Genomic DNA, 12,368 nt, shown 5'->3' with positions numbered 1-12,368 from the left:
GGACCCAGTGAGATAAAGGGAGAGATGGCGATGGAGCAGACCAGTCACTACAGTGCACTAAGGCCCTTGTGCATTATTCTGTCTTACAGCTCTGCAGACCTGGGTCCACCACCTTGTCCTGTAAAAAGCAATCCACACAGTACATGCACTGTTTCTGAAAGAGGCTGGGGACATGTTAGTGTACCCTGGTCAGAGCTGGGCAGGAGAAACTCCAAGACAATTAAATCTGTCCTGCTGCAATGAAGGAGGCATGGGCTAGATGAACCCAGGAGTGAGATCACTCCAGCTTGAAGGGCATTAATTTCATTTGCCTTGTTCCTACTGGCTGCCTCTGCCTTCTCCTGGGTTCTGATCCTCTGTCTAGTTCATTGGGGGACAGCTCCTAGCAGTAGTTTTTAACTTCTCATGTGAATGGTTTGCCAGAACAAGGTGTCTCACTGACAGGCAGAGCTAGCTCCCAGTTATACTCAGTGCTTCCCCCCAGGGCAACTTTGCTTTTGAAAGGAGAGACTAGAAAACTGGAGAGATGTGGTAGCCTCTGGATGAAGGCTCCCATTCTTGAAGGCTACAGACATTTCCCTAGATCTCTGTTCAGTGTGAGAGAAGTCTGAGTTACAGGGTATAAAATTTTTCCCTCTGGGTCTTGCAGGCTTCAGGTGTGCATAGTTTGTTCTTTGTGACTCTCTTTAAGTCTCTGGGAGTATCCATGTTGTAACTGGGGGACAGTGTTTGGTACAGTCAGTGGGTTCTGTAAAAGGGTGTGTGATCTAGCTGACAAGCCAGGAGTCTAATCAGTGCCTCTAATGAAATGAACAGGAGTTGTCCGGGGCATCAGCAGTGAGCGAGGCAGCTCCTTCCAGTGGCACATGCTTTCTGGCTGAAGGGGTTTTGTGAGAGCTACATGTTTTCCTGCTGGGCTGAACCTCGGCATGTTCTTTTCATGCGGCAGAAATTCCAGGGACTCTGAGACCTGGGTGACTTTGGAGAGAGGGAAGCTGAAGCCATGCAGTCCATCAGGCTGTGTGCACATGCAGGATGCTCTAGATCATGGCTGACTAACGCTGGACCATCTCTTTCCCCACTAGATGCTGTAGAAGAAACCAAACCTACTGAAAGTGCCCAGCAGGAAGAGGTGAAAGAAGAAGAGAGCAAGGCGGACCAAGAAAATGCCTGAACATTAAGAAATGACTCCCCACTGCCCCTCCCTCCCTCCCCCTATCCTCTATCCTTCCTTCCCACCCCAATCTCGATTTTCCCCCTTCCTGCTCACATCTGTGAGCCTGTGTCTGTCCCTCTCCCATTACCACTTAAACCCTTTTTCTCTCTGTGTGGCAAACATTTAAAGAAAAAAAAAAAAGCAGGAAAAATCCCAGTCAAACAGTGTGGCTTAAACATTTCTTTGTTTCTTGGTGTTGTTATGGCAAGTTTTTGGTAATGATGATCCAATCATTTTGGGAAAATTCTTGCACTGTATCAGAGTTCTTTGACCTGGCGCGTGCGTGTGTCTGTCTGCCCACTGCGAGCGCTCGCTCTCTCTCTCTCTCTCTCTCTCTCCTCTCTCTCTTCTCCAAGTGTGTGTGTGTGCAATGTTACGTTCATCTGAGGAGTCCAGACTTACCCAGTGAGTTAAAACAAAAGAAGGGGGAAAAAAAGGTTCTTTTCTTCCTTTTTCTATGTGATGGAATGAACGAAAGAAAAAACAAACAAAAGACCAAACACAACAAACAAATGAACAAAAAAGAATACTAAACCCCACTTTGTTTTGAGAACTAAAATAACAACTAGAAAATGTGCCAATTAGCGTAATGCTTGGCTCCAGGCTCCTTTTTCAAACTGAACAATAATTATAATAAATGAGAATAATTATCATTAATACCACCGTGTCGCATTTCTATGCTGCCGTACATCCTGCTAAACTGTGGTCTTTGGTGGGCCACTTCTTGCGTGGCCCAGCTGTGCTCCTTGGCCACAAGTCTCAGTGACTGACTGCTCTCCTTGGCACTGCTGAGGGGATTTTAAGGGGAGCAGGCTTGGATTTTGAGCGAGATGTTAGCACTTACTAACATAAATAATGAAAGCAGCAAGATCAGTTTTAGGAAAGATCATTGAAAGCATCCCTCTGGGAGACCTCCAGGCCCTGATTTGGGGAACTATGCTGACCTTGGAGGTATGAGCCTGTAGAGAGACGAGCTTTGATGTATGCCCAAGGTCTAACCCCTGCCAAGGGGTGTGCCAAGGGCTGTGAGAGACAGGGTCCTAGGACCTCATCTTCTCACCACAGTAGGATGATGCTCATCCCATTGGGCTGGAGGTAAAGTCCTTGAGTAGCATAGTGTGACCCCCCAAAAGTGTTCTGTTTGGCAAAATGAATTGGGCCAATTATTATTCAATATTTATTGAATAAATAGGCACATGGGCAGGACAAGGCCTGGTGGCCTAGGAGCCCGTTGGTGGCACTTGGAGAAATACCTCATTCCTGCTCCTGCTGAACCCAGGGTGTTTTCACCCAGCTCTAAGGAGGGCCAAGGCTTTCAGCTGTCATTTATGGCTGTGGGCAGAGCCCCACCTCCTAAATCTCCGCCACTGCTTCCCACAGGTTGTGGGGCTGTCCCCTGGTGCCACCCGGCCTGTCCCAGTGGAACACTGACAGACACTAAATCCTGAGCTTGTGCAGCCTTCTGGGTCTGCTGCTGTCTTTATGAGCTGTGAGAGAAAACAGTTAAAATACATTTAGTAATATCTGGGCTTTCATAAAAGCTAATTACTGCTCTTTCACTGCCCTGATTTTTTTAATGTGCTTTCCCAGCAGCTCCTGTATGGTTTCCTGGCCTCATTGGCAATGACAGCCAGAGTACCCTGCAGCATAGCTGTGTGATGCTGCAGGACCAGGATTAAATTGTCCTCACAGCAGGAAGACCAAAAGATGAGAATGCTGACAGCTCCAACGCCCTTTGGTGGCTGATGTTTCTTGGAGTGGCAGCCCCATGGCCTTCAGAGGGCTGGCTGGCACTCCTTGTCCTACTCCTTTGTTCTCCTCCATCTCTTTGTTGGAAATAGGGAGAAAAGATGAACAGTGTCTCCTCAGAAATGATCACTTTGAACGTAGACTGCTCGCTGGAAGTGCCATCAAAACACGTCAGGATTCATTTTCATGTGCTTCCTGGCATTCTGTAGAAATAAGAGAGAGAGAGATAGGGAGGGGGTTTTTGCTAAAGAGAGGGAAAGAGAGAGTGGGAGATAGATTGGACAAAGATTTTTAAAAACAGGGATTAGAGAGATGAGGGGAGAAAAGATTTTTGAGTGGATAGATGGATGATAGGGAGAGAGAGGGGAGTATAGCTAGAGAAAGAAAGATTAGAGTGCAAAAAGATGAGAGAGAGACAGGAAGAAATTAGATAATATGGAGCAATAGATGATTGATAGAGATAGTGAAACGTAGATAGCTAAAGTAGATTAGACAGAATAAATAGGTAGAAAGATGGGCTGACTGACAGATAGGTATTGTGTCATACTTCATAAATGATATATATGCTAATATTCCCATGTCATGATGGGTGGTAAACCCTGAGACACCTTCCAGCCTGACCTCAATTCAGCAAATGTAGCGCAGACATCAGGCATTGCTTGGACCGTATGTCAGGTCTCACCAGCCGGCGCGTGCCTGCCACGGCAGCAGCAGGGTGTGGATGGTGTTGGGAGGGAGAGCTCTGAGGGACACGGGGCCGAGGCCTAGGGAGGAGACGTGTACACTATGTTTGCTGTTCGTAGCACACAAGGGGCCCAGCCCAGTGCAGACACTGCAGACACCCCGTGTCTCTAGCACCAAGTTGAGAGAACTGAGGTTCAGCTCTCAGGATTTGTGGGAGAGGTGTTTGGGAGGAGGCAGGAAGGAGGGGCCATGTTTTTTGTTTGGCCTTATCTCCTGTCATGACCATTTTAAAAAGTTTTCTGTCTTGCCTGTTTCTGCAAAGACCATGTGGCTTCCCCACTCTTCTGATTTCAGACCCCAAAGTTTTCATCTTGCCTCCACTTTGCTATTACTACTTTTAACTTTATAAGGAAAAGAAAACCACTTCTCATGTCTTCCTGGACACAGGCCTTCCTCCCTCCTCAAAAAATGAAACAGCTTTCTCTCCCCAGGGACGTTTTACCTTTGTATGTCGCATGTTGCCTCCCCTTTGGCTGATGATTGAGGCATCGAGCGTGTTTTGTCACCGTTTGTAAGAACACACTTTGCCATGTTGCTTAGAGAACAAAGGGTTGGGTTTTGTGTTTTGGTTTTTCCCCCCGCAAAGAGAACAGGATATGTGGTTACCAACTGCAAACCTAAATAATTTAAATACTAATTCCTCTCCCTTGGTTCCAGTTTAAAATTATTGGCTCTACCCAAGCACTCCCTATCTTTATTATTGTACCGTGTCCTGATCCTGCCAGAGAATCAGGGCAAAGAGAGCGTGAGAGAGAGCACAGAGACAAACCCTGCCTTGAGCAGGCAGTAGTTTAATGTGTAATACACAAGATTTGTATAGGAAGCTGGGCTGTCTTCAGGGTACAGGAAGAGAGCAAAGAAAAGCATTTGGATTTCCTTGAGTTGCCTCTTCAGCTAGATTTTCAAAGGCTAAAAGGAAACACTATAAAGGATGCAGCATGGGACGGAAACTGGAAAGAGAACAAGGGTATTTGAGGAATGATTTTTCTAGCAAGACATCAAGTAAGCTGAAAGCAGAAGAAGCAGGAGGTCCCAGAAGTAAAGAGTGGGGCAGAGTCATCAGCAGAGTTGTTGAAGCTTTTCTACTACTCCTGCCATAACAACCTACAGGAATTCCCCAGGGAGTATATGTCTAATTCTCTCTCCCTGAAGAGGATACACGTTTGCCTGGAGGTGCCTGTGGTTGTTATTTTGTGTAAGAAAAGGGCAGGGCATGTCAGAGTGACTCACACTGGGAATATGGTGCCTGACCTCACCATGCAGTGCTGTGGAAGTTCAGAGTCCTAGAGGGGCTTTTTCCATGTCCCTGTAGTAAGATACACTAGTGACCCACAGCTATCTTGAATGCTCCTACCAGCTGTAGCTCTTGACATTTCACTACTACATTTCACTAGACTAAGCTTTGAAGAAGTGAAAAAAAATCCAACATAAACTCCCCACAAATGCAGTAGATTGTAAGCATGAACTTGGTCTGCTTTGCAATGCTTGTGCCATTCTGACTGTCTGTACTAATAGCAGATGAAACCCCACAACCCTTGCAATAGTTGCATCAGCCAGGGAGCTTTTCTGTGAATCACATTCCAAAGGGAGGGGAAGGGCATCCTGCTGAGATCCCTTCAGACCCAGTGTTTTCCAATCCTAAACCCTCATGCAGCCCCATGAGAGGCTTTAGCCAGAAGGAACTCACTTGTGGTGACCACATAAACAGCATTGCTTGGGAAACATGTTACTCTAGATGAAAGAAATAGCCATGACTGATGGAGAGGAATTTAGAAAAAAAGGAAAGAAGAAAAAAAGGAAGAGGGAATTCATACCAAACTCCCCACAGGAGTTATTTCTTTTTTTTCTGTGGTCTCCAAACAGCAAACTAGCACTTGTGAGTTTTCATACTGAAGGTCTGCTGTTTGCCATAGGTGTCTTAGGAGGCTGTGGTTGGCAGAGGTGGAAGGAAGGGTTTGAATGAATGTTTTTGTGGTTCTTCTTGGCTAAGAAGTCTGCTTGGTGGTCACCTGCAGCTCAGCGGCACCACAGGTGACGTTGGGGGTCCTCTTCCAGGCCTGTGCTCAGATTCCCTGCTTTTCTGCATTGCCACATTAGCACTTTCACTGGATATTTAGAGCACCTCAGGACTGGTTCTCCTCTCGCTCACACTGGGGTAACTCAGGTGTCGCTCCACTGGAAGCAGTGGTGTTAATCTAGTGTGAAAATAATGCGAGAGGAGGATTCAACTCCTCGGGGGGGGGATTTTCCAGGTCCCCGAGGGGGAAAAAAAATCAATGGGAGTTACATGTTTAACTGCCACTTGTGCCTGTGAAAGTCTGCCCCTTATCTACCTATATGTATATAGGGTACAGTTTTCAGAATAACCTAAGTGACATGGGCACTTGAGAGCACACATTTCACTGGCTTTCAAAGAGATGCAAGTTCCTAAGGCCCAGATGCTGAAGGATGTCCAAACTCCTCTCTGCGGCGCATTTGGGGGTCTCAGGCCTGAAATTCTCCAGTAATTTCCCAAAATGGAACTGAAGATCATGAGTCATTTAGGTGGTCCTGAAAGCGCTACCCTCTATCCATTTTTCAGGGTGTTGATCTCAGGTCATGTGCGAGCCTGCATTCTTACCTACAATGCTTTATTACTACATTCTTCTGTTGAGCAATACTTGGAAGAAGAGGTGAAGGTCGAGATTTGCAGAACAGGCTAGTAACCCCAGTGGCTCACATCTGGAGTGCCCAACTTGAGAGACACCTCACTGGGGTCCAAGCCACAGGTCCCCTGTATGCTCTGAACATCAAGATTCATGTATTACACACCCAGAACCACTGGTCACTTCTAAAAAATCAGAAATCCCAGCCTGAGACCTAGACTACTCTCACGAAAGAAAATCCCAGGTGAACTGTTCACCCGATAGCTTGGTTTTTCTGCTCATGCCTGTTCCCAATAAATAAAACAAATCCCTGTGCATCACCTAAGCCCTATTTTGAGGAGTTCCACTGGCATACAGCTGAAGTAACACAGTAATAAATCGGGGCCTGAAGAAGGTGGCTACAGCCTAGAGAGTATCAAGAACTGTGATGTGTCTGGAAGCTAAAAAGAGCAGAACTTGACAATTAGAGCGGCCCATTTCCGATGCTCTTGTGTGAGGATCTGGAAAGAGTCTCTCACTCATTGTACTTGTGCATTATGAATGTGTCCATCTGCAGAGATCTAATGTACACATATGTCCTGAATATTGTCCTAAGGTTGCAAGCTTCAAAAATGAGCAGAAAACATTCCCGAGAAGTGAGAATAATACAGATGTCTGTATTTGAAAAATTGGTTCAAATAAAGTCTCTCACTTATAAATTCGTGTAGTTGTGTGCAATTATTTGCTCCTGGAACAGAAATTTCTCCCTTGTGTAGGACTTTGTTTTTTTTTTACAAAAAAATCTCATTTCATTCTCCCTTGACCTTCTCAGTCAAGTCTGACTACTGTGGAAAAATGCTTTCTACTTATTCTGTCTGGGTAAAAAGCTATGTTACATTGAAATGATGAAGTAAAAGGCCATACAGGCCAGTATGCTTTTGAGGCAGAATATCTAACTGGCCTAATGGATGATGTGGTCACCAAAGTCCTGGGTTTTTATATAACGTGACACAGACATCCCCACGCATGCTCTGACCCAAGAAAGGCCTGTGGCTGTCAGGGCATTGCCTGGAAACTGTCTGGAAAAGGCTGAACTGAGAAACGCTGTGCTTGGGCACCACAGAGCTGTAAAATGTCCATGGCAATATCTGGGCCTGGGGTGTTCTGAGTCGGGGAATCTGCTTGGATGTAGAAATGGGAATGGGGGTTACCAACCAGTAATGGCTGGACCTCTGGGGATCATCCAGTCCAACCCCTCTACCAAGCCAGGGTCACCTAGAGCAGGTGGCACAGAAGCCAGAATATCCTCAGAGAGGGAGAGCCACGACCTCCCTGGGCAGCTGCTCCAGTGCCCTGCCACCCTCAGTGGAAAGAAGTTAGGCAACTTTGTGCAAGCTTATCTAAAGATATCAGATTCCTCATTGGATTTAAATCTTCAGTAGCTCACTGGGAAACACCAGAGGTTTTTTGAGACAGAAATATGTATTTCAGCAGCCAAGAAGCCCCACCAATTATTTCTCTCAGTATCAAGTTTGTGCCAAATGCAATGATAGAAGAACAGAGTAGGAATTGCTGCCTGGGCTGTGCTAGGCTTCTGACTTAATCCTGAACTGTATTTGACAGCAGCTCAAGAGAAGAGCTGAAATCAAGCATTTTTGTCACATCTATTCATCCCAGGAAGCTTTACAACCACTGTTTAGAAATCACTTGCAACTCATCTATGAAATACAGCAGCTGGCTTAGCAAGGGCCCAGAAATTCCTGATGAGGCTCCAAGGAGCTGCCTGGGAAACAGAGCAGACCTCAGCACCTCACATGGGTTCTGGACAAAGTGCCAATTTACAAATGACACAATTAGATGTCTGTATTCTTGTATATAATCATCAGTTGCCTCATGGCTTCTCCAAAAAAGGCGTGGACTACATCTTGTGTGCAAACAAATATTAAGCATTCAAAAACAAGTGGTTTCAATTAGTCACATCACTAGATTGCAGGGATCAGCCCTGGCAGATTGGCTTTGCTTCTGTGGGGCAGAACACCTCTGAAAGGACACTCAAGGACCTCTCTCCAAGTAAATGGTTGTCTTGAGGTAGCAAGGCTGCCTTGCACTCTTTTATCTGCTGCACAGCAGAGGGGGAGGGAAGGAGCTGAATAGTTGGCTCAGGGCATGTGTGTCAGCTGAATGTAAAATTCAGCCTAATGCAAATCTCCACCTGAGATTTTCTAACAAGGCACACAAAGTTTGCCCTGCAAGATTTCCAGAGTCATATTCATGCTACTGCCAGAAGAAATAAACTTTCTGCCTGAATTGTAGAAAATGGATCCATGACTCGCCTTGGGTGTTCAACCTCCTCCAGTTGCCCAGGTGAACTCCCTTTGGATATCTTGCCACATCCATGGACTACAACAGCAAACTTCCCCCAGTTTCTGAGTGAGCAAGGTGTTTCCCATTTCTTTGGTGTTCCCCTGGCTTGTCCCACTCTGGGCTAGGGAAGACTTCCTTTCCTTGGGGATATTGCAACAGGAACTTCAGGTTTTCCTGCTTTTTGACAACGCCAACAACTTCACACCACACTTGCCACCTTTATTGCTCTAGTGAGGTCACAGTGAAAAGACCATTTTTTCTCATAGAATCACTCAGATTTCTAAGTCTGCTTTCCTTTACTCAGCAGGGTATATGAAGCCCTCTGTAATGGACATTTACAGTCTCCCAATCTGCAACACTTTGTCCCTTTTAACCAGTACACAGAGCTGGCATCAAGTCTGAACAGGGCTACTCCCTTGTTGAAGATGAGCAGAAAAAGTGAAAGGAAATTATGCATTTCTGTACCTAAGATCACTTTTGTTTATTAAAAATGAAATTACTTTTCTCCATGAAAGGCCACTTTTATATATTAAAGAGGAAATACTTTTCCTCTACTTTGGCATGAAACTGCAAACATTAATAATAAGAGAAGCAAGGAAGTGAAAGCCCATTTGTCTCAGAGGAACAGCACTGTGGCTGAGAGGCAGGGTTTGCAGAGCGGTGGTAGCTTGTACCAGACAGACTGGGGCACTTGGGTCTCTGCAAATGCATCAGCCCACAGCCCAAAATACAAACTATATGTAGCTAGAAAGGCACTGCTTAATTTAATTATGGTAGTTGATTAAGCAAGTTATGAGTAAAATGTAATTAGCATTTCAGGAGCAATGGGTGGATGCTAAACCAAGAGAGAGAGAAGCTTCATTATCTGTGGTGAGAGAGAGGAAGGGTGGTACAGGTCATCAGTGGCTGCATAACGAGGAAGAGTTAATTGGGGTGAACTGAAAACTGCTGGTGAGGCCTCTCTCTGCTGAGCCCATAATTATGGTTGTCTTACCTTGAGACAGTCATCTTCTGAAGGGTTTTGTGGCCATCCTTAGGACCCTGGGCCAGAGAGGGAAAACAATTTCTGTCACTGGAGGTGAGGTCTAATGGAGTGGGTTGCATTTCCCCCTCTACACTGGATGTCCCCATCCTTGGTTATTTATCCATGTACAGTCTGTGGCTTAAATTTCAATGAATCCTCACTCAACACCTTTCTGTGCAGCAGTTCATTGTTTAAGTGAGGAGATGAATTTCACTGTGGATGCTGTGGTGCAGAGACTCCTTCCTTCTGTTTGCCCAGGTCCTGAATCTCTCCTTCTTGGGTCTCTTTCCTTCTGAGGCAGACCTGAGTGATTTAGGAAAAACAGAGTGAAAGCTAAGAAACTGCCACGAGTCCTGGTGGCCTAAGGGGATGCTGGTGTCTAACAGCACAGACACCTTGAGCTTTTGGATGGGGAAGACCAATGTTCCTGGAGAAGATATCTCTGAGGGGCAGCTCTCAGAGTGATGACAGGTCACTTTCTTTAGCAGGCACCTAAAGTCCAGAAGACAATTCCTGTTTGACTGGCAGCACCCAGCAAAAGGATGAGCAGTTCCTGCATGCTGTCACTTTGGCTTACTTGACTCCACTGCTTCACAGCAGCAAAGAGAGAGAAGACCTACAGCTGTGGGTTGTGTTTCCCAGGCTCTTCTCCCTGCATGACAGCCAAGCCTGGTGCCAGACCCTCCACGGGGCACGCTTGGCAGTCAGGGCTGGGAGAACAGGGTGCAATGCAGGCTGCATGGTCTGGGAAGGCCTCACATGCTGACTGGTCTCTAGAAAAGAGCCAAAGGGCAATCCCCAGCCCAGGGAAGGGTTCTGCTTGCCCCAGGGCACGGGCTGTGGCAGGGGAGGGCTGGCTGTGCCTGGCCGTGCCCTCTGGGCTGCTGGCACGTGCTGCCTGCGGCCCTGGCTGCCGCACAGGCCATTAATAAGACTTTCCAGCCTGTCACTTCCACGCTGAATCCTTTGAAAGCCGCGCTCCTCTGGGCCCATTAGAGGGAGGAACTGTCTCTGTTGAAACATATGGGGCTGTCAGGCTCTGTCTGTTGCTCTGAAAGCCGCCGCCGCTCTCGTTGTTTGCTGCTGGGGGGGCAGCAGCTGTCTGGAGGAGGCTGTGATGAGGATGGGGACTTGGGAAGGGGCTGGGGGAAGACAGCAGGTGAGGTGGGAAGGATGCTGGAAATGCTGGGAAGGTAAACAGTGTGCTGATAGCTGGTGGGCTGCTGTAGGACATTGGGATGCTGGGCAGCTCAAGGGGTGCCTCATGCTATGAGTGTGATGGGGGAAGAGGTACATCTGAGGATAATTGGGTGGTAAATATTGGGGTGGGATATGTAGGGGCAGGCTGAGGCAGCAGGAGACACAGCTGACAGCAGAGATGTTTGACTTGTCTGGCCAAGGAGAGGATGGCAGCAGTGTTGGTGACTCTATGGGGACGCTGCAAAAGGGAAGCTTTGGGAAGCATCATGCGGTCACACAGCGCTGGAGTTTCTCATTAAGCAGCACACTCACCCCCCAACTCCATTTGCAGAAACTGAACAGGATTTAATGGAGTCCCTTGACTTTTTCCTCTGAAATATTCATAGGTTTTAGCAGTCCATTTTATGCTCACCTCCTTCTCCATTAACGAGCATCGAAGAGGGACTGGGTGGAAAGTAGGCTGCTCTGGAGCCAGGGAGACAGAAAAAGGGACCTGTGCCTCTGCCCAGGGACTGCTGAGAAGTAATCCACTCCTGGGCTGCTCCACGGCCTCTCAATAGGCCTGCAAAATGACTGGAAATGAGCGCTGGGCAGCATGCACAGGGAGGTGATTAATACAGCGGGAAAGGAAGGAAACCAATTAAGCAGAGCGCTGTCTGGAGCTGCTGCCCCCACCCTGTCACACAGATACAGCCACGTCTGCCTCCCTGCCTGTCTTCATAATGTGCAAGGCCAAGAGCTCTGTAGGAATGGCACAGGCTGACAAAAATGCCTGGAGGCAATTAGTTCCCTCCTCACCTCCGCACTAATGCTGTGCTAGGATACAGGGAAAGTCCAGAGCTTCCATGAGACAGCAGAGAAGCACAGAGGCTGGATTATGGATGCCCCATGCAGTCTGCAGTACTTGGCACAGCAAGGATCCTGCTGGGAAGTTTGGAGAAAGGTTGTGATAAATAGTGCAATTGTACTCTTTATGGAATATGAAATGTCCCAAATGGTCGGGGCAGGTGGGATCTCAAAGCCTTTTCCAGACCTGTTAGGTACTAAACCAGGGCTCTAACAGGCTGATATACCCCCACCAAAGTCTACAGCCAAGTATCTCTAGGATTCTAGAGAAAGCTGTCCCTGCTCATGGCAGGGAGATAGGAATAGATGATCTTTAAGGTGCCTTCCATCCCAAAACATTCTATGATTCTATGATTTTGGGGGTGGGGACAGGTGTAACTCTCACAACTTTTCTCCAGAGTCAAACTTTTTTTTTGCAGCAGTCACAGTCCTAAACCATGCAGTTTAAAGTCCTAAGAAAATTTTTATCAAGGACTCCCCATGGATGACAGTAGAACCTGGATAGTGCTCTAGGAAAACAGAGTGGTCCTCCACCAGTGCTATCCCTGCAAAAAGTACACGAGATGCTCAACGATGGTCTTCCAAGTTCACTTGGCTTCTC

At 47.0% G+C, this 12,368-nt stretch overlaps 1 protein-coding gene across 1 annotated transcript in view; it reads left to right on the top strand.

Annotated features, from left to right (window-relative positions):
* GAP43 (growth associated protein 43) overlaps nt 1–1,873 on the top strand; it is a 52,186-nt gene extending 50,313 nt beyond the window's left edge. Inside the window, exon 3 of the mRNA XM_058045311.1 lies at nt 1,086–1,873. Within this exon, the coding sequence (XP_057901294.1) occupies nt 1,086–1,174 (89 nt within the window). The 3' untranslated portion in view covers nt 1,175–1,873. The remainder of the gene's footprint in view (nt 1–1,085) is intronic.
* The last annotated feature ends 10,495 nt before the right edge of the window (nt 1,874–12,368 follow it).

Source organism: Melospiza georgiana, chromosome 2 (genome assembly GCF_028018845.1).
Source record: "Melospiza georgiana isolate bMelGeo1 chromosome 2, bMelGeo1.pri, whole genome shotgun sequence".
Taxonomy (NCBI): Eukaryota; Metazoa; Chordata; class Aves; order Passeriformes; family Passerellidae; genus Melospiza; species Melospiza georgiana.
The sequence above is the reverse complement of the archived record's forward strand: the minus strand, read 5'-3'. Positions and strand labels throughout refer to the sequence as shown.